Below are 22,843 nucleotides of genomic sequence, written 5' to 3'. Positions count from 1 at the left end.
TTTGAGTTTCGTTTTTGTTTTTTTGCAGGTCTATTTTATCCAACGCCTTTACACTCAACGGTCGAATGACCAAAGAAAGTATCGGCTTAATGTATTCGCGCGACGAGATCCTATGGATTAAGAGAAGTTTAACAAAAAAGAGCCACAAAGATGCGGATAAAGAAAAAAATGCTCCTCTTCTCTCAGAAGTTTTTGAAGTCGATTGTAGAGGGAGCACCATCAAAGTTTTAATTAGGATGCTACTTTACGAGTTATATCTATCTATATATTTCATACTAAAAGGTCGAAAGAAATTTTGGCGAATTTGCCGAATCTCTGAGGCAATTTGCCAAATTCGCCGAAATTTCTTTCCGCCAAAAATTCCTCTCTTATAATAAGGTGTATATTTTTTCACTCCCAGTAGTGAGCAATAACAAACAGTTTATAAAGGAAAGGGGAATGGCTCAAAATCAGTTCGACTACTAATATCATCGTAAGGTCATTTTGGCCTAGCTAGAGACCTACAGAATGTCAATTCTTTAAAAACTGACTGTACTATCCTGATAAAGCTTAAAGAGAAAATGATGTCAAAAAGGGGTTACTTGTCCATTTGGTTAGGCTTCTGCTCATCCTCTAGCGAAAAATAGTTACTTGTTTCCTTTACCATATATATTTATAGAGGTCTGTGACTCAGACTAGCATTTGGTCGACTGATCACCCTCGGAAATGCACGATAAAACTTCAAAAAAATGAAAATGCAACACCCTTATTCATGAAACAGGGATGAAATTCTGAAATAAGTACTCTCGGGTACCTAATAGCCGTCCCCCCCGCTAATAAATTTTTAAAAATTTTCCACCCAGGACATTCTTATTCCAACCCCCCGCTTATTGATTTTTGGGGAAATGTTTTTGAAAGTTCCCTCTTTTGTCCTAATTCTGCTGTATTAGCCTCCTTTTCAAAAGTTTTCCACCCAGGACATTTTTATTCCAACCCCCCGCTTATTAAGTTTTGATATTTTTTCCAACCCCCCCCCCCCCCGCTTATTCCAACCCCCCCCCGGCTATTAGGTACCCGAGAGTACTCATTAGTAATTCTTGATATGCGTAAGCCAGGATGACCTCATATTTTTTAATAGGAGCACCCAAAAAAGCCGGTTTTTGTATTGACCTCTGTGTTTCTATTTTTAGCAACAGAGAGGGGTCAAACCTCGGGCTTTTTTAGGGTGTTTCCGCTAGAAAAATGACTTACGCATATCAAGAATATAGACTTTTATGGAAAGTTTCAAGTTTATGGCCTTAACGTGTCTAAATCATAAAAATGTTTTGTTGATAGAATGAGGAATGTCTAGAAAAGACAATTGATACTTTTATGGACCTACCTGGTTATGCATTTAACAAATTTATAATTGATATCTACGTGACCATTAATCATTCAGAATACAAATAGTGACAATCTATTTAAAATTAGTCGTTTGTTTCTTATAAAAAAACGTTTAGAAACCAAAATGTCATGCTCTTGAAATATTCTTTCATATTCAAGACTTCGTGAGCAAAAAAAACCATCTATCTCATCAAAAAATTGAGTAATTTGGCTAAGAACATTGATGTATGCTTATTAATAGTGATTCTTATAGATAAAGATGCGTTTTTTGAGCTGAAAATTTTTTTTTTTACAAAAACCTGCTGGAGCCATATATTTTACCTACTTTCATGCAAAAAATCAATATTTCACAAAGTCCAAAAACCCTTTTTTCGGTTGTTTTTTAGCTGAAATTTACCCCGAAATTTTTTTCTCCAAAAATCGAGCTCCGTCACATTCGAGGGTTTATAGTTATGCAATATAACATTTATGTATGCTTATTAATGGTGATTCTTATAGATAAACATGCATTTTTTGAGCCAACAAAATTTTTTTGCAAAAATCTGCTTGAGCCATCTTTTACCTATGATGGTGCCCTATTTTCATGCAAAAAATCAGAAAAAATTAATAATCCAATTTATAAGATAATAATCAAAAAACCCGTTTTTTAGCCGTTTTTTGACCCAAATTTGCCCAAACAATTTTTTTTTCGAAAATTGGGCTCCGTCACATTTTGGCCACCACCATTTTGCACCTTTGTACCAAAAATTAAAAGATTCCTATTATTCAATCCTGAGAAAAGTTGGTAACAGACGAACGGACGAACAAACAGACGAACGGACGAACGAACAGACGAACGAACAAACACAGGTTAATTTATAGGACCTCCACCGGGGTAGGTCCAAAAAGAATATTTACTTATTGCTGATTGATGTATGTGAAACGTTCAAGCGAAGAATTGCCTTTATTTCTTTAGACTAGGTTTGAAGCAGTTTGAAATTTACGATGAAATTAAATTTACCAAACGGTTCAAAATACAACGAATTCACGTTAATATACACACTTCAAGATGCCTTCTCACTGTTAAAAGTATTGTTTTACCATCAACACAAAATCATTGTTTTTTTGGCTTGAAGTTTGCTTGAAACAAGATCACGCGATCGTGCAAAGTTAAATAATAAGTGCAAAAGAGAAGATCGTGCATTCTTTATTCCAATATTTTCAAGCAACCTTCAAACAACAGTGTGAATACACCCTATATGTACAACAAAAATCCCAAAAGTATGTTACAAAATAAAGAGCAAACTAATGTTGTTTTATTGTTACTAAACCAGCTTTTGGACAACAGATCCTTTTCTTGATTGCTACGAAAATCTCTTTGAAATATTTTTTGAAATGTCGATTACCAAAAGCATAGCACAATGGGTTTAATAGGGAGTTAACGTAGCAGAAAATGTAACCAAAATGCCACCAATCAGCATGGATGCATTTTCTACAAAATGGTGCGATCACCGCCATAAGGTTATATGGAAACCACGTGATAGCAAATGCACCAATGATAAGTAATAACAGAGTAATTGCTCTTTTATGTGATAAGTAGTCTTTTTCGCGTTGTGTTTTCGGCTTATCAGCTTTCCTTTTAGAATTTGAGTTCGTATCGCCAGATACAATGGATTCATAGCTTTTTCTCATTCTATCCATTTCAGAGGGAGAACCAATAATGGTTGCGATAGTTGGTCGTCTTTCTGGTGAAATTACAGTTGTTGAAGCGATTGACGGACGTACTGAATATTTTCGTTCTCGCGAACTGGAAGGCCGTCGTTCAGAGCTTGTCTCGGGTGGTATTGAATTCTCTCTTAGATGATATTTCCGTTTATATCTCTTGATTAGTGTTCTTGATATTAATATGTAAATAATCACCATGAAAATGATTGGCCCATAAAAATTAATGAAGGCAGTAACAATAGTCATACTCGGGCTTTCATATAAAAATTGTACATAACATTGTCCGTCTTTTACTGTTCGTTCGCCGTGAATGTATGGATAAGCAAAAATAGCAGGAAACCATACTAAGAATGATATAAGCCAAATGATGAAAATTGTTCGCTTTAATCGTTTCTTTGTGAATTGGTTGCGGTGGAAAGCTGTGTAATGTACACCGACAAATCGTTCTATTGAGATGGCTAGTAAAGTTAACGTTGAAACATTACAACAAGAATAATCCATAGAAAGCCATAAATCACATGAAATATTACCAAAAGGCCATCCACCAAAAGCGAGATAAACGTTATAAAAATTGATTGAAAATGTACCAATGAAAACATCAGCAATTGCTAGAGATAATATGAAATAGTTTTTTGCAATCTGTAAGTTTTTGTGTTTGACGAAGATGTAAATAACCATAAGATTCCCAACTACAGTGAATAAGCTTAATAAAACCATTAAGCTTGTTGTGACACCAACTACTTCTGGTGATTGTCTCGGTGAATACGTAGTGTTGTTGTCCATTGCGAAGGTTACATCTACTTTGATATTTTTGCGTACTTCCTGACTAAAAGAAAACTGAAAAATATTATGTGTACACTCCATTTTTTACAATAAAAATTCCATAAAACAACAATGAGACTTAAAATCTTCAAAAAATAAGAACAATAAAAAACAATGCAAAGATGCGATTGCTGAATTTCAAGCAAAATTTTCCTTGTAATAAAAAACTGTCCGAAAAATAAGAATAAGATAAGAATAGATTTGGCTGGAAACAGCAGAATATTCGCCTCTCAAAATTATACAAGAAGACTTCAACAAAAAAGCGATAATATACCTTTCATGTTCAAAGATTTAATCGAAAATTCTACTAGTATATACATATAAATTCAATTTCCATTTAAGTTTTCTCTACCTACTGTTTGAGGACAAACAGACTGGATCAATATTGGTTTGAGCATCACACTTAGTAAGAGAAATAAAATCATTTCCTTTTCAAAACATTAAAATGTATTTGTTGAAGGTTTCTTGCTTGAAATAGGATACAAATTTATTTTTGAAAACATGGGTGCTATCCGATGCTATCAAAATTCCATTCGCTTCAAGTGTGAACTAAACTCTGTCTCAAAAGTGTGTGGTCAGTTTAGTTTTTTGACCTTTTCTTAGCACCCATTCATGCTATGTTAGAAGAAGTTATACACCTTTGGAAAGATACTTCAAAGGAGAATCATCTAAAGGATAATTATTTATAATAAATATCTTTTACCTTCAATTTGTAGGCTATAGACGTCATCTCAATTTTCTACAGAGCATGTTATAATTTTTGTCTATTATGCTGAAAAATAAAATAATATCGCAATGATGTGCTTTCCTAATGATTGTCTTTTGATTTAAACCCGCATCAAAAAGTTTCTTTTACAAAAAGTACCGAACTTCGTCGTCAAAGAAAAATCATACTTAATAATTGTTGACAATTATGAATTATCTTCAGAACAAATAAGAATATGATTAGCAAGAATAAATGATAAATGTATACCGAGTTTATCGTTCTACATCTGCAATTTTGAGCTTAACTAAACTCATTTGACGTCAATCGATACTTCGATTATCAGCCGGATTGAGTGAAGGTAGAAAGTCTATCACAATATTTCCCCTAACACCCTAACACACAGTCCGTTGCGGTGTAAGTCTGTGATCAAAACTTTCACACCACCAATCGGCGGAATGTTAGTGAGACACAGTGGGGTGTTAGGGGAAAAATATTGTGATAGACTCTCTACCTTCACACTAATAAATAATGTGGTTGGTATAATCCTGAAGGTTAAACCTACTTTATTCAGACAATATCTAATTTAATAAATTTAAAAATCTATGCTCCTTAAAAATTTACCTTTTTTAAAATAAATAAAACGAAATACTTTCAAATAATTTTCGTCCAAAAGTGAAATCCTCTTAAAACTTTACAATAAATTATTTCTAGCTTTCATTAAAAATTTCTTATAAAATTCATGTCACATAAATAGTTCCAAAGAGTTACGAATACTCTTTGAAGATGGGTTCTACGACCACAAGAAAAAATGAGACTTTTATAGACTCTTGATGGGTAGATTTTTGTGTTGATTCAGCACAATTTGTCTTTAACCGAGGTTAAAAGAATTTAAAAGCACTCAAATCTAATTTGAGCAAGTTCATTCTCGTTAAAAAAAACTTTTACTTTTTTATGAATTCATCCACTCTGATAAAAAGGTGTACAGTATTCAATTTAAAATTATCTGAATTTTCTATATTCGTTGTCCACCTACCTGTCTCATTGATCCCACTTTTCAAAGCAAAATTTGAATGATGAATTGTCCTAACTTCGAGCTATGCTTAGCATTATTTTTATTGCAAATCTGAGGCTCTGTATGTTTCTAAACATTATGCATATAAAAAGAATTGTATTTTCAAAACTTAATTCGCAAGAGTCTCTTTCCATGAGAGTTATTTCGTTAATTTGTTTTTATCGCAATTTTCAAAATTGAATAACACCCCTTTCTCACAGACCCACTGGGACCCCTTTCAATTGGAAAAATTGGCCTAAATATCATCCCCTGTGGAAAATTATCCCCCAACTTTTGTCCCCACTGAAAATAATCAAATAAGCCAGTCCTCACTGCAAAATATGATGATATTTTTCCCATCCCCACTGAATTTTCTGACTTGAGAACAAAAGAATTTAAATCCCCAGGCATGAAAAATGTGGGAATATCAATCACCATTGTGTTTCAGTCCGTTATTTTCACCCCACAATGCTGGACAAAAGGTTTGTAGACTTCTGCAATATTTGCAAAATACTTCAATATCGATCAAAAACAAGTTCCCAAGAGGCTTTGGGTGCTTTCCAAACCTACCCAAAGTCTTTCAAAGTCACCCACTGCAGTCTAACCACAAGGGCTTGATTAACTGGCTTACACCAGTATCAAAACGCTGATTTTTTGCTTGTGGTTCCCTCAAAAGCAATTCAAAAGCAATGCAACGACTTCAAAAGTGTTTTTCTTAACTTCCATCCCCTTTCAGACACATTGAAGAGTCATTTTGCTCTATTTCTCATCATTGTTCACTGAAATTTCATTTGTCTACAACCTTTTGTCCGGCATTGCACGGGCTGAAAGAATCCTACCGGATCTGTGAGAAGGGGGTGTTGAATAATTTATAATTGCGAAAATGATTGTGCAAGTTGAGTAGCCACCATATAATGAAGATCTCAAGAAATACCTAGCTTCTTAAATAATGATTTTGGAATCTGATCCAACACCATTTCGTTTCACTAGCTTAATCTCTTCCTTCATTTTCGGTTTTGCCGTTTGAGTATGCCATACAAGGATCTAAAGGTAAGAGGAAAATATAAGTCAATATCTAAAGTGCAAAGAAGAAATATTTGACCGAAAAGATTTAAAAGATATATTTAATTATATTAATGAATGAATGATCAATGAATGATGACATCTTTACAAAGGGTTTTTGTAATAAACGGCTTTCCATTTAGGGATAAATAATTACGAAATTTGATGAAGTAATCTAGTTAAAGAAGATTTGGGAAGTTTCAAGAGAAGCTTTCATTGTATTTCTTCTTTTTGCAATAACCGATCCAATTTAGTCACGTCGCTCATGAAAGTATCTTTCAATGAGGCTAAACCTATGGCATCAGCCGATACATCATCAACTAAAGTACCCATCATGTTGAAAATCAAGCGTCAGTTGATTTTAATCGATGGCAAGGAGCCGATCGATTGGAGCGCAGAGGGAAAAATTGGGAGGTAAATATTGTAAGTTATTGTGCTCTCTACTCAGACTACATACTTTTGAGAGCAACCCCTAAATATTTCTTTACCTTAGAGCAATCTTCTGCCTTAGCTTCTAGGTCATCACGTGTGATCTTTAATTGTTCTAAAAAATCGGATTCAAGGAAACCACGTTCTACTTGAGGATTTATCAAAACATGATTATCTCTTAGCAAATCCAAGTTCACTGCAAATGCTGCCATATCAACAGGAAAAGCCCGCTGGCCGACCTTCCATGCAGTGAAAAATCTGACGACTTTTCCATTCTTACAAATGGACCTTCCCATCGTAATCCACCTACTAATGCAACTGGCCAAATTGACACTTTTCTTGTTGTCCGCATCTGTAAGCGAAGAAAAAATTCAAAACATGACCATTACAAAGATATAATTGTCATTTCTAAAAAAAATTCATATACCTTAGAAAAGCGAACCTTTTCTTGGGAGAAGCAATTTACAAAACTCTAAACGGGTAAAAATTTTTGAAACCCATTTCCTTCCAAAAAAGAATTATTTGCTCTGTAAAAATTCCATATATTTAAAATGTCTAAAAAATGGTAAAAAAGATGAAATAATGTCAAATAAAATTCCTTTAGGAACAAAAGACTTTCACCTATTTCAGAATATGATCTGAATATGTTCAGAGTCTACCATTTTTAAGCAAACGCATTTTTACAAGACCTCTTTAGAATGGAGTTCCATCTTTTTACCGAGTACATTATGACTGTGTATGCAGTGCTGACGAGTCCTAATAAAGACAAAATGCATATGCTGCTCTGCCACCCAAATCTCCTGAAAGAAGATAGTTAGACAGAAATTCTTTAAATTTCTTCACATGTACATACCTCTGAAAATAAATCTAAGTGATAAGTGTTGTCATCATCGGCAAAGTAAACAACGCCTCTTCTATTCCATCCTACATTCAAACGGATCCATTCTAAGGCATGGTTTCTTTGATCCACACCACGATGTTTCTTCCACCTTGGATCATTTTCACCAAGTTGTAAGTCTTTTCTAGTTTTCACATTTAACTGTGTATATGTAATTTGAGAGTCTTTTAAAACTTTTCTCACTAGTTTAGTTTGAACCTCAGAATCTTCAACAACTATCCAATGCAGATTGTCAACATGTTTTAAAGTGTAGGATAGACGAACAAGATCAGCTTGTTGTGTGTATCTAGCATAAGTTGGTGTAATGAGGAACAATGTGACGTCAGTATTGTCTTTACTTAATGTGCGAGACTTTCTGTCAATCAGATCAACTTTTTTCTTCAATGAAAATAATTTATTCTTTGTCAAGTGAAGTAAGTTTATTGCTGCCGAAGTATCCTCTATAAAGAAAAAAATCAGATATCTCAAGAACATTTCGGGTGCATATCTATAAACAAGATGGACTAGATAAATAATATCAGTCAAACCATAGAATTGTCAAACAATAAGCTTTTTGAGAATTTTTTTTTTTGGTGGTGTCGAGGATATCAATTTATGGACAATGAGATTAGATTTGGTGGAAAAGATTGCAAATGTGAAAATTTTTCTCTTTCAATGTATAAAGGATATACAGAAAAATACATTCTCGAGAAGGAAGACTGCAGAAAAACAAAGATTTTGGGACTGCTGGTAAAAATATTGTCATAAGGAAGGTCAAACCTCTCTCAAGGTCAAAGACCTCTTTGTCCTCAATTTTGTACTTTTTCGTCACTAAGCATTAGTTATTTCTGGGGCTTGAAATTCTCACGTGATCAAGAAAAATTCAAAAAAATAACTTGACTGACAGATGCAAGAGGGTAGAAAATGATCTATTGACTTGTTTTGTATTCACTCAAGTTGAGATATGGGCTCCTCTGTCGTCTTATTACTGATTTAAATGAAATGTTTGAAAAAGATAATAGTCTTACCTCTCTGACAAAGAAAATGAAGCATAGAAAGAAAAACACATATCAGTAAAGCAAAACATCCTATTTGGATCTTTGTTTGTATTCTCGATGGAATCATTGTCTTGGCATATTTTATCTACATTATTCTTTCCTGAAAAGAGTAAAGTATTATTATTATTATTATTATTATTATTATTGAATGGAAGGAAAATCAACAACATTAATTATAGTATTTGGGTAATTACATATATATTATGTACAAATTTGCCAAAATTAGTTCATATATTTTAAGGTTTCATAAAGGTGTAGTCTTTTGATATTTTAGTTATGCAGTACACAAGGTTACTAACTTTTCCTGCATTTTGGCAAGATGATCCTAAAATTCATCACAAAGATGTCCTGTAAATACAGACAGATACCATCTTCGCCAAATCAAAACAAAAAAAGGAACAAAGTCCTGTAAGTCAATGAAAATTAGGAAAAGCTAGTTTTTGACACTTTTTTTATCCTAAAGTGATGTCTTTTTAATAAGAAGCTATTGAATTCATGTTTAGATTTCTAGAAAACTCAAAACTCATTTATTGTGAAGACATTTTTATTTCAAAATGATTGCTTCATGGAATAAAATAATGCAGTCAAATCTTTCAGTGTCATTTTTCAAAAACGTTTTTCCAAAATTGATTTCACATTTTCACATTTTTAAACAAACTTGATATCGCTCTTTTATTTGCAGTTTCTCTGGATTTATGGTTGGGGAGAGAGCAACACATTCCCACAACCCCTACTGTTTTTTTTTGAAGTTTGCTAGCTTGATTATTCTGGGCTTTGTTCAACTCTGTACCAAGGTACAAAGGGGTAGTCAAAACCACTTTCACAAAAACAAGTCTGTTACACATTTTTGCACTGGTCCAGTACCAAAACTATGTACCCCCCGATTTTTGCAAAAAAGTTAAAATTCATAAAAATGTGGGTTACTTTTTTTTCAGAAAGGGACGGAAGGGGCAAATTCATAAAAACAATCAATGTATCGTCAACTACTCTAACTTGGGACTATCTAATAAAACATGGGACGGCCATTCTGCCACCATTTCACCGAACCTCCAAAGTCATTTGATTTCAGTTAATGAACGGCGTATTAAAAAATACACAATTTCTCTTTCACACCGAGAAGGCTTTTAAAATCGAAATATGAAAAAATCCGTAGTGGAACACACGCAAATGTCTGGAACGAAGAAGACCATATTAGTGGCAAAACGATGGAGCGTTTGACAAGTTACACACTCATTATATGTTAATCTCATTGGGCGATAGGCGGCTAGGCAGCGGGCGTTCTCTAATTCTCTGATCGGCGTCCGGTCATTTTGAATGAAAACAAAAAAATTAAAAAAAGCGCGTTATCAGTAAAAGTTATTGTGACATGTTATGACGGAAAATATCAGCCAATTCGATTGACTTCCAAATATGCCATACTCGCCAACTTTGCTAAAACCACAATTTCAAAGACAAAAGATCACAGCTTCATGGCAATTTGTACATTGCTACGCCGCCATTATGATTTTGGTTTTGTGATGCTTCGTCAGCAGTTTTCTGTCGGCATTTGTAGAGCAAACCATTTTTTTAACCAATCAAATTGCCGATTGGCATTGTTTTGCTTTAGCATTGGAAGGTCTTCTATTTTTCAAAATCTTTGGCAAAAGTGGCAAAATTGGAGCGAAAAGAACAGTGGTCTCGTGGGAACAATGTTTTGTATGGAGGTAAGTTCCAAAATGCCAAGAATGCCAGATTCACCACATCTTTTTTATTTGGCATTTATGGCACTCAAATTTTACCACATTGGCCAAATTTTTGTCAATCGAATGCAAAATATTTGGCAATCAGGGCAAAAATGGCATATTTTGAAGTCAATCAAATTGGCTGTATGATTGATAAACTTGGTGGAGTTATCAAAACAAATTTGTTGTCAAAGAGATTTAACAGTAAGTGAAAATACAGGCCAGATATCAACAGTCCCATCTTTTAGTTAGACGGCAATCACAAATATCTTCATTTCGCGTCCTTGTTGGGTCTAAAAAGTTTCGGATTTTCTTACCTCCATCATCCATTTTTGGAGTGTATTCTTGCCTAATAACTAAAACCTGAAACGTCAGAGAAACGGGTGGAAACGATATGGAAACGGGGGGAATCGCCCTGGAAACGGGGAGAAACGACAGGGAAACTGGTGGAAACGACACGGAAACGGGGAGAAATGATTGGAAACAGGTAAACGACCAACAGTGAAGCTTCTGTTGTATCATTAGTCGGTTCCCGTCGTCGCAAGCGCCGGTTTAGCAAAGCCCTTAGGATGATAAAGATGGTATTGTTGATGCTCTCAAACTTTAGTTTTAAGGGGAATTCGAATAAGTTTTCATCAACCACGGGAGAACATATCATATCGTAAATATCTTTTTATGCTCCAAATGGAATAAGAAATAGAATGGGACTTCTTCACCAGAAATAGTAAATAAATAGTAAATAAAAGCTTAGTAAATAATAAATCTTCAATTGTGAAAGTTTCTTCAGTAAGTTTGAAAGCGATTTCAATTTAATTTTAATCGAAAACGGGAACTTATTGACTTGAGCAGTAAAACGTCAAATTGAGAGCGTCAATATATCATCAGTGTATAAGAATGGAAAATATATAAAAAAAGGTTGCTTGCTGTATTTACGAATTTGAGGTCGACATGACGCGCCTTATAAGACCAAATAATAACTGCATTTTCAAAAACAACAAGATTTCTTGTTTTAAAACTGCACGAAATCCCTCTTTTATACTCGAATCAACCCCTTGGTAAAATTTGAGAAATTTTTCATAAACTTTCCGAGGAGTAGATAAGCTGAACGCATCATAAGCCCTTTTGATAGTAAAGGGGAAACCATAGACTGAATTAATCCCAAAGAGCAAAAAATTACCACTTAAAATGGTTTAAAACTAAAGATATGACAAATTTTATGTTCTGTTACGTCATTTCTCTAAATAATGTCATCCAATGTGTAATAAAGTTTTCACTCTCTACTGTAATTATTTCTTCATTGACCAAATATATGCTCATGATGATTTCCGATCCAATGAGGGGTCAATCATTGCTTAAATCCTTCTCAAACTCTAGATATTGTATTTTTCAGTTTTTGATGACGTCATTGGACCTAAGATACCTCAATTTGAATATATTTAATTTCGAAAGTCTCTATATACCCACTCTTAACCCTCATAACTTATTTTCCATTAAATTTCCGATGCAATGAGGGGTCAACCATCTCCTCACTCCTTTCCGATCTCGAGATATCGCATTTTTCCTGTCACTTGTCATCAAGTGAAAACGCCTCTTTCAAGCCTACTAATAACCCCTCCCATCTTATTCCCAATAGAATTCACGATCCAATGAGGGGTCAATGACCTCAGAACTCCTTTTCAAACTCGAGATATTGCATTTTGAAGTTTTTTCCCAAACTTGTGACGTCATTGGTTTTTTTTGTGGTCAACGGGTAGCTTATGCCCCAAGGGTCCCAAAAATACAAAAAACGCCAATTATTTCCACGGGAAAGTGGGTTTTTAAATTTGCGAAAGATTTGTCACAGTGATCTTTCATTGGAATTTTTGTAAAATCGGGATTATTTTGGCTAATATCCCTTGTATCTCCTTAAGCAGTGCTCATAAGGAGATAGATTTGGTATATAAAGTCTCCTTATAGCAATGTAAAAGTAGAAAAAAAGTTTTTTGATACATCAAACTTTTCACCAGTTATCGGGCACTTTCGTTTTTAAGAGATCCCTCTATCCTGTCCTCATCCCGGCCCGGCTGAGATCCCTCTAAATCGGAATCAAGATAATTCCGGATAGGAAAGTGCTAGAGACTTGAAATTTTCACAGAATGTACTTATATTTGTCCTCTAAAGGATAAAAGAAAAAGAACGCATTTCTTCTCAGTTAATTTCCTAAAATTTGGCTAAAACAAGGAAATTTGAATCCGATTAATCCAATCAAAGATTGCCGTGTGCACTGCAACGACTTCTTCACAAAAATTTTCATAGATTACCTATATCCGTATATTCTTAGGGTTATGCAAAGCCTGTGATAGACGGAGATGTATCTTTAAAATGCTGCTCTAGCGTTGCATAAATTTCCGTATCGTTTCCACTGGTTTCCATATCGTTTCCGTGTCGTTTCCACCCTTTTCCGTGTGGTTTCCACCGTTTCCACCCGTTTCTCTGACGTTTCACCTTTTAGTTACTACGGTATTCTTGAAGGAAACTGCCAGCCAGCCAGCCAGCAGCCAAAATAACCGCGTGTTATGGGTGGTTTCAAATTATGACCCTTGAACACTAACTTCCAACCAAAAATGGCGCATGCAATGATAAACAAAGTCAAAATGCCCCGAATGCGCTAGAAATCACTCGCAAGAAATTGAAAATAATAAAAATTTTGAACGAAGGAAAGAAAAAGTCTGACAAATTTACCGACTCAATTCTACTCAATTTTTGAGAGTTGGTCGGGCGATGCGAAACGAAGATATTTGTGATTGCCGCCTTAGAGTATCTCATCATTAATGAAAATTAATTCCTTTGGGTGCAATCAGTCGAGTACTGAGCGATCTTTTCAAGTCATCTCTATACAAAAAAGAAAAGCAAAAAGACCTATCGAATGAGAACATCATAATGTTCCACCGCAGAGTAACTTGTGTTTTGAATCTATCAAAGCAATTAAAACACTAGAAATCTTCAAATCCCACGATATCCAAAAACTCGAGAACACGCAAGCAAATTGATTTTGCAACGGTATAAATTGAAACTTGAAAATGTTATTAACACTTAGTTAATTGGCATAATTAGTGAGATTAGATATAATTTGATCATTTTTCCGATTTCATTTTTAGGGCCTGTCTTCTTTGGAATCAAGATGGAGCAAGAAACGAAGACTTTTTATAAGAACAAAAAAACTCATCAAGCATTTGCTTTGCGTTTGTTTTTTTTACCAAAGCTGTGAAGATCACATGTCAGAAGGATAAGCGAGCAATAGAAGAACATAATAATCTGCACAACACCTCGTATCACAGAACCCGGTGGGGACCTACAGCGGGAAATTTCTATTGCAAAATATCTTAACGGGGAAGAAAATTTGGGGTTTTAAATGGTCGGGGAAAAATTGCAACGGGTGTACTTTTGTTAACTTTTCGAAATTTTCATCATTTCCCCCCAAATTTTTCAAGTTTATCCCCGTTGGAAAGTTCTATCGGCTATCTCAGCCCCTCAGAATGACTTAATTACTGGAGTTTTTCTCTCCCCAATTCATAAACGGATGATATACATTGTCCCGGGACATTTACTAACACGCATAGACGTACATTTTCTATATTTCATATATAATAGAACACCCCTTTCTCAGTGACCCAGTGAAGTTTTGAAACCCACCGGGTCTTAATATAGGATCTCCAAAGCTCATTAAGTGATAACCTTTAACTTCTTCTAGTAGGGAAAAATTGACTTTCAACTAATATTCAAGAATTCTTAAAAAAACTGAAAAAATTGACCGGGGTAAGACGGTAAGACCATAAATAAGATCTTTGATTTGGGTTCTATGCAATTTCTTTCACCGGGTAATTCATCATTGAGTGGAGCTGACCGGGCATTGATATAGGGGTGTAATAAAAGAATTTGTATATATAATCTCCGTGGATACAATCGGGTGCATAGTTCTTCGCGCTTCGATGGTGAACAAACGATTTTTCTGTCGTGTTTTAGTCAAGTTGACAATTAAGAGTCATGTCTACTTGAGAACGATCTCGATTATCGGTTCACCCAGTGGTCCCTATAAAAGGCAACGAATGAATTAAAAAAAATTGTCATGAAACTAATTTTGCGGTATATTCAGGGCTTCATTAGATTATTGAGCTTATCTTTAGATAGAAGTCAACGACCTTAAATAGGGGTGTATGACAAAATTATTTTACTAGAAGAAAAGATACATATTAAAATGGTATAAAGGATGACGATAAAACCAGGTGAAACATTCGAGAACGAAATACCTTTTCCTAATTAATGTTGTATGTGCAGTATGACGATGCGTTGACTTCTCGATCCGGGATACTTGATAGCTGTACCATTATTCGGCAAGTCCATTTGGAATATCTAGAAAGAAAAAAGCAATATATTCAAATTATTTTAATCTTCAACTGGCAAACATCAGCGTTTCAAAACCTTTCTAACATTTCTAAATGTCCATCATGTGGCGTTAGAAGATCTTTACAGTCCCCAAACCGGTGAAATTCTGTACTCAAATACCTTACATATCTGCCGCTTTAGGTGGATGAAACTTCGCGTGGAGTAATTGAAAATGGCATCGACCTCTAACGTTAGAGGTCGATGAAAATGGTAAATTCGTAATTTTCATGAGTTTTGGCCCTTTTCGCAAAACTTAGTTCTTGCTATAAATTGAAAATCCGTTAAAACTAAAGAAATTTGGTGAAATCTAGTGAAAAAGAGCGAATTTTTTAAAATTCTCAATTCTCTAAAAATAAGTACATGCGAAAATTAATCGACTTAGGGTAATAATAGCGGTATTCTAAGTCGCGTCATTAAGACAAAAGTGACGAGAAAGTAAAAAATCCCACTCGCACAAGACAGAGATGTAATGTGTATTCCGACAAGGACATGTGTATTTCCTTTGTTGTGAGACAGGGATATAGGAAAGCAACAAAAAACATCACTCGCACACAGGCAGGGATGTAATATGGTATATTTCCTTTGTTGTGAGACAGGGAGGTGCGAGAGGCGGGAGAGCTAAAATACCACTCGCGTGATACAGGGATAATACGTACCTGATAAAATAATATTTCTTCCCACTATTTTACCGAGCTTTTTACGTTGCCTTAATATACATTAATGCTTGTGAGAAAGCATAAAAAAGCAAGCTTTTATCCCCTATTGATCGTGATATAAAGAGGGCCTTAGATAATATCCTTGAACTCATTCGGATGTCAATGACCTTCTTAAAGTAACTCTCACAGGAATCTGCAAAGACGTCCTAATAGACGTAATAAAAAACTTACCATTGTTGAAAGAATAACTTTTCGTAATCACTTGGGAATATAATTACTACTTTCATCGTGTTTACGTCATATTTCTCATCTCTTCACTTTTTCTACCGTGTAGGAGTGCCAAACGTGAGATTTCTATAAGGAAATTTGAAAAACTTCACCGCAGAAATATTTTCAATATTTTGCTCAATTTTTCGACTGCAAGTTGTGGGGTAGCAGAAATATATATCAATGTGTTCCTTATAAGAGCCGCTAAACGAATATCGTATTTTTGTTTTCACCACGACGTGTTATTGAACGTTTTAAGTACTTTTTGTTTTAAGCCTTTGATCTTTCTTTTTTTTCTTTTGTTTAGCGTGGCGCTAAATGATGTGATTACTCATTTTTTTGTCGTTTAAAATATGACAGTGTTCTCGACTGGCAATGTCATGTGTCATTTCACGTAAGATAATTTCAAGCATTAAGAGTTCCAGCATAAATCACAATTACCTCCACCTTTTAAATGGTCAATGGATGTGAGAGAAACTTTGTTGTTGCTTCCCTCACTCATATCATCCTAAGCATTGAAACGTGAAAGTCTATTCTCCTTATCTTATAGAGGAGAGCATCAACTATACAGTCTTTTGTCTTTATCATCCTAAGGGCTTTTGATGCACAAACTAAACCGGGTGTCTTCACAAAATTTACCAAGCTCTCTCTGCAGTGCGTCAAAGCTCTACAAGAGAGAGAGCTAAAAAAAGACAAAAGACGTGTACTAGCTTAGTCTAATTGTTAGCTGTCAAGCCTTGAAGGGGTGTTAAAAGAACATGAGAACTTATCAAAAACAAAACACACGAATTTGTCCAAAGCTGACTCTTCTGAAAACCAACAGACCAACTGCCCTTTTTTGGTTGATGTGGTGAGAGGTAATCAACAATATCTCCAATTATTCTTATGAGGCCCCCCCAGCGGACACTACGTAATCACGCAATTTTTTTCGAAATTCACGCATTCCATGCAAATTTTCCCTGAGTTTCATGCAATAACCTGATTTTTCAAAAAATCGGAAAATGTTAGGGAAAAATCAGGGAAACATTGAAAAAACGGGAAAACTGAACAAAATCGGCGGTAAGGAAAAAAGGGAAATTCACGTAATCACGCACAAAATAGCCAAGATTCACGCATTCACGCAATGAAAAAAAAGATTTTCACGTTCACGCAAGTTTTTTCAATTCACGCATTCACGCATGTTTTTTTCAATTTTCACGGATTCACGCAGCCCAAGCAAAATGGGCCATTCCAGAAAATTTTTGTTTCCCCCCGTCGAGCGACGTGCATTTTTTAATTTTCTCTAACCTCGGAAATAATTCATGGATAAAAATCCATGTACTTATGCAAAATTCATTGGAAATTCCACTCTTTTTCATTTTTTGCCTTTTTAATTCAATTGCTTTGGAAATTCATACATTTTCTTCTCTCGCCTTGGAAATTTCGAATTTTGGTGAAAACTTTTGCCCTTGGAAATCCTGTGTCGTTCCCCCCCTGTAACAGACAAATTCTGGAATGGCCCAATAATGCCCATTCACGCAAACCGCTATGGCTGTATGGGGGGCCCTCTCTTATGTTTGACACTCTCAGCTTTTTTATGTTGGGAGCACCTAAAAGATAAAAAAGAGATGATAATTTTACTTACTACTTAGTATATACAGTCTATATATAGTGACAGTATGTGATGTCTGACAGAGGAGTTCAAGTTGCCTGCTCTGTAGCTCCGATTAGATTTCCACGGAATTTCCACCAGTCCAGTTGCAACCAACTTTCACTTTCTCAGAATTTGCAGATTTCTTTGGCTGATAAATACGAGACTAGAAATATTGGTTAACAGTTGATTTTTTTTAAACAACTGGTTTTTTTATTCCAAAATATTTCTCAAAAATAATGTTTTTAATAATTTTTCATTATAATATTACTATAATAATTTTATTTAAGATATCAAATTGCTTAATTTTGTATCTGTAGTAAGTCATTACTTTACACAGCATCGAACATTTTGTTTATCAAAATGGTAGCCTAAGGAGCGAAAGAACTGGAAAACAAAAGGAGAAATCTTGTCGCGGTGGGAGAGTGAGTCTGGAAGTGGACGAACAGGTATGATTATGCCTCTCTATATAATATCTTTAGTTTAACAATGTTAGTTTCCTCCAATGATATTTCTCATTTACTTTAGATTAGTCAGGGGGCACTATCAGTCGAGTACTGAGCGATCTTTATGCAAAAATACAACTAGCCGTATATTGTATAAGCAATAAGGGTAGGCGTAGGGTGGCCAGTCGAAATTTCAAACTGATTTGCAAAATGCCAAACCAAGTTTAATGAAAAGCCCTTATCCTCAGAAAAAAATCAGGGGTCACTCATCTTTAAACCTTTAGTAGTTTTCCAGATATTCCATTTTGAAGTTCCATTTTTTGAAGATTTCTGTGCAAAAACCTCCCGCGCCATCTTGTAACCTCTTCACGGCACTGAAATCGAAAGTGTTTCACAAAAAAAATCCTTGCGAGAAGTTTGGGGCGAGTGGGTTTTTCCGTAGCGCAAGCTACAGATAGCGACTCCAGAAGTCATGCAACTTTCGTTGACGTCAAACCAAAACCAAATGTTTTATTTTTCCGTGAACTTTGAACCCTTGGAACTTTTTTCCATGTATGCTAAAGCGTTCCGGTTTTTACTAAATGAAAGCCCGTGATCTTAGCTTTCCAGCGGTATATAACACTGTGGACACGGGCTAGACGGCAAATTTGTAAAATGCCGAACGTTTTGCAACATTTTGAAAATTGTTTGCCGACGGGATAAAAAAAATTAGCAACTATCGAAGAACAAATGTGTCTGGAAACGGAGGAAAATGTATTTGGAGGCTGAAACTTTGTATGTTTATCAGAAAAAGGGTGAGGCATTCAAAAATCACAATCGCTAATTCTAGTTCTTTCATTTTCATGTAGTTTTTTTAACTTTTTTGCTTCTTTAGCATGGGAATGTCCCAAAAAAAAGTTTTTATTTCTGCCGAAATGGATTTTCTTTTCATTTGGGGTTTCTCCTTTCAGAAAAACTTATTCTTTACTCATAAGTTTTTGTTCCTCCATTTCCAGAGGCCCCTTGAAAATGGTTCCTACCACCTTTTTTGACTCATTTCAACCTTTTCCAAGCTATTTTCTTCAAAAACAAAAATAAAACAATGCAATGTCTTCTTTTTTCAAAAAAAGATATATCTTTCGTTATTTTGATAAATATACTACAGGTATATGTACCACGAAACCCACACTAAATTTCTGACCTAAATAATTATTTTTTGGGCTGCCTTTATCAAGAAAATTGTTTGATGGTGCAAGGAGTCCCATGAAAAGAGTTCTTCCTGATATTTTTCAATGTTATATGTTAGATTTTTATATAATAATATTTTAACACCATCAAAGAATTCTCCCTCCAAATTTGAGGTCTCTAGCTACACTAGAAAAAGAGATATGCTAAATTTAAGAAGCATGACTGGAAAATTTCTTTTTTTTCTTTTTTGACACATTTTTCGAATTTTTCCAAGCTATTTTCCTAACCTTTTTTTGACATTTTTAGTCAAATTTTTGACACTAAAATTTGAATATCTTTACAACCACTAATCCTCTGGAGGCCTATGACCCCTCATTTTCTTTCTTTTTCAAAGCTCTACAAGATAGGATAGATTTTGAAAAAAAAAATTGAAATTGAAAAATCTTCTGGAGTTGCTACTACAGACGGGGGTCACCATACCATTAACTTTCCCTTAGCGCTTTCCACCCAAATCTATTTGATTAAAGATTTTTTCAGATTTGGAAAGAAAAAACATTTATCTTGTTAAAATAATAACATTGGTTGAAAAACATTGTAAATTTAATGGAAATATTTGCAGTTTAAGTGTTTATTTTAACTTCCTGAAAAAAGTAGAACACTCTAGTCAGCCAACGTGGTACGTTTCGAAAGCTAAACTATTACGGGGGAAAATGTAAAAAGAATCAGGCCGATAGCTGACTCGGGTGGCTAGCGCTTTTGATTTTAGTAACCCCCGGTAAAAAGATTTCCTGTGCTGTGAACAAGACGTTTGAAAAAGCGCACCCGCGAGTACTCATTTTCAAATTTTGAAAGAACGAAAAGACATATCTTGATAATTTCTTTTGCAAAAGAAAGCTGAATAAATTCTCTTGAAGTTGGAAAAAGAATTTGTGCTAGAAAACTTTTCCTTCCTGGATTTATGTAAGTTTGAAGATTTTTTTCAAAAGTCCTGCTTTTGTTACTGCCGCAGGCGCGAGCCTCGACCTCCCTAATAAGGGTTGCCAGTCGGGTGTTTAAGATAAAAACTGCAATTATTGCTCTTTTTGGAAATTATTGCCGAAAACGGCAATTTTTTTAACGATGAAATGCTGAATCAGCAAAATGTGTTGTCCTTTTAAGGGCAAAGATGTCAGAGGTGTTTGAATTTATAGTAAAATTGCATTGAGAAAAAGGTTTTTCGGATTTTTAAAAGTGATGTTTTCAATTTTTCGTTGCTCAATAACATGAAAAGTTCTAAAATAATAAGTTAAAAGATCCTGGATCGATGCCGAAACACAGCCAGAAAGAGACAACAAAACCCCCGCTGTAAATTTGTTTACATATGACTCGATTTTGCTATCTGCATTTCCAACAAAAACCAGTTGAAAACAAAACTAAACGAGGCACAGTGGGCCTAAAAAGATCTAAAAAGTCATAACAACACTCACTAAAAAATGACGTTCGTGTCTTTTCGCACTTTTTCTCGCCTAGACGATGTTGGAAACATAGTAAATAGAAGCACACTGTGCTTTTAATTGGCTGAAAATTTTTTTTGCGTCAGAAAAACTTTTTCAAACTTTCAGCAATGATCGACTAAACTGTTACAATGAAAATTATCCAGCGCATTTTTTATCTTCTTATCTTCTTAATCTTCAATGAAGCACTCAAAGTTTACTGAATTTAAGCACATAAGATATTCTTATAATTATTGATATTCACTCTAAAACACCTTTCGTTGTGCGTTGCGGTGGAGTGAATGACATAACACGCGCGGTAACTGTTTTACAGTCCGCCCAAGCAAAAGCATATTACCATATACTACCGGGCCACTTAATTGCGCCATCCAGTCCATCAAAAAGCTGTAAGTGGACCCCGGGGGCCTTACACATACACATATTAGTCTTTATGTGTACTTTTTAATTTTGTGTTTCAGTTTATTTTTAGTGTTTTTTATCCATAACCTCTATAACAACATCTTGCACTTTATTCTTTTGTCTTTGAATAAAAAAAGTCAATACTTTAGGAAATTTTGTAAAATAAAATTTTATTTTATTATTTCCTCCGAATTTCAGATTTTTAAAAAGAAAATTTTTTTAAAACATGAATTTTATTTTTATTTTTTCTTCATCCTGTCCAAAACTTTTCCTCATAATGTCCGTACAGTAAACCAAAAAATAAAAAAGTAATTGCCTTAGCAAAGAAAAAGAATGTGAAAGAACATATAAGTAAAAATATTTCTTATATTCATTATTCTTGTTGTTACTATTAATATTATGATAATCGTTTATTCATTTTTTTTTTTAGTTCTGTAGCAATTTTTCAGTTTCTTCTAGGTTCTCCATTGTATTAGAGTAATCTATTTTTTTTGCAAGGGGTTATCCTGCTATCCCTATTCAATTTAAAGAGAAAAAGGTAATTTGCAGGCCTATAAAAGTTTATTTTTTTCAAGAATTTTTTTGGCCGTTACAGGAGGAAAGGGGAGGGGGTCAAAGTCTGAACAGCCTGAGGCCGTTAAAAAAAAGGGTTTTAGTCGATGGCCCCTATCTTTTTACTGTACTGTACTGTAGTATAAGTGGGACTTTTAGAAAGCAAGTTATTTGTTAGCTGCAAAGTGAGATTAATTTACTATGATGAGAAAAAAAGACTTATCAAAGATAAGCAGTCAGAAGTTTTTGCCTAATTGAATAGGAAAGTTATTCGTTCTGGCGGTATATCTCAACGCTCTGCCCATGAGAGATCATAGTTTTTGCACATAGATCAATTTTGACTTACTAAAACTAATGGTCATGGTTAGAACTTGCAATTATGGAGTGATTAGGAGGAAAGGTAACTTTTTTGAGCACTTTCCTAATTAGGAAAGTTAGGAAAATCGTAAAATATTTTCTTCATTAGGCAAAAACTCCTAACTGATAAAGAAAAAAGGTAAGATAATTAATTGGACCTACCCCAGTGTCGTTCGTTCGTTCGTTCGTTCGTTCGTTCGTTCGTTCGTTCGTTCGTTCGTTCGTTCGTTCGTTCGTTCGTTCGTTCGTTCGTTCGTTCGTTCGTTCGTTCGTTCGTTCGTTAGTTCGTTCGTTAGTTCGTTCGTTCGTTCGTTCGTTCGTTCGTTCGTTCGTTCGTTCGTTCGTTCGTTCGTTCGTTCGTTCGTTCGTTCGTTCGTTCGTTCGTCGTTCGTTCGTTCGTTCGTTCGTTCGTTCGTTCGTTCGTTCGTTCGTTCGTTCGTTCCATCATAGGTAAAAGATGGCTCAAACAGATTTTTGCAAAAAAAATTATTGGCTCAAAAAACGCACATTTATCTATAAGAATCACTATTAATAAGCATACATCAATGTTCTTAGTCAAATTACTCAATTTTTTTTACAAGATAGATGTTTTTTTTGCTTGCTTGAATATGAAAGAATATTTAAAGAGCATAAAATTTTGGTTTCTAAACGGTTTTTTATAA

The 22,843-nt window shown here is 34.6% G+C and overlaps 2 protein-coding genes and 1 long non-coding RNA gene across 4 annotated transcripts; all 3 read right to left on the bottom strand.

Moving 5' to 3' along the window:
• Window positions 1-2,265: 2,265 nt before the first annotated feature.
• On the bottom strand, window positions 2,266-3,959 carry LOC136803598 (muscarinic acetylcholine receptor M1-like). The gene has a single exon (XM_067060322.1). The coding sequence runs from the start codon at window positions 3,928-3,930 to the stop codon at window positions 2,647-2,649; it is 1,284 nt and encodes a 427-aa protein (XP_066916423.1). The 5' UTR covers window positions 3,931-3,959; the 3' UTR covers window positions 2,266-2,646.
• Window positions 3,960-6,399: 2,440 nt separating this feature from the next.
• LOC136803599 (galactosylgalactosylxylosylprotein 3-beta-glucuronosyltransferase 3-like) lies at window positions 6,400-9,187 on the bottom strand. Its single transcript, XM_067060323.1, is given in 5 exon segments — window positions 6,400-6,689; window positions 7,196-7,413; window positions 7,416-7,488; window positions 7,990-8,474; window positions 9,042-9,187. Coding segments are annotated over 5 exon segments (975 nt in total). The 5' UTR covers window positions 9,139-9,187; the 3' UTR covers window positions 6,400-6,587.
• Window positions 9,188-14,583: 5,396 nt separating this feature from the next.
• LOC136803597 (uncharacterized) lies at window positions 14,584-17,860 on the bottom strand. 2 transcript variants are annotated; one of them, XR_010846165.1, is made up of 4 exons: window positions 17,762-17,860; window positions 16,102-16,224; window positions 15,079-15,181; window positions 14,584-14,861 (listed from the first exon to the last, which is right to left on the bottom strand). It is a non-coding gene; the product is annotated as an uncharacterized lncRNA (long non-coding RNA). The 2 variants fall into 2 exon arrangements; XR_010846164.1 differs by lacking the exon at window positions 17,762-17,860 and having other exon boundaries at window positions 16,102-17,740.
• Window positions 17,861-22,843: the final 4,983 nt, after the last annotated feature.

The sequence above is a fragment of the Clytia hemisphaerica genome, unplaced genomic scaffold (genome assembly GCF_902728285.1).
Source record: "Clytia hemisphaerica strain Z4C2 unplaced genomic scaffold, Clytia hemisphaerica genome assembly, whole genome shotgun sequence".
In the NCBI taxonomy this organism is placed as follows: domain Eukaryota; kingdom Metazoa; phylum Cnidaria; class Hydrozoa; order Leptothecata; family Clytiidae; genus Clytia; species Clytia hemisphaerica.
This window is presented reverse-complemented; position numbering and strand designations above follow the sequence as displayed.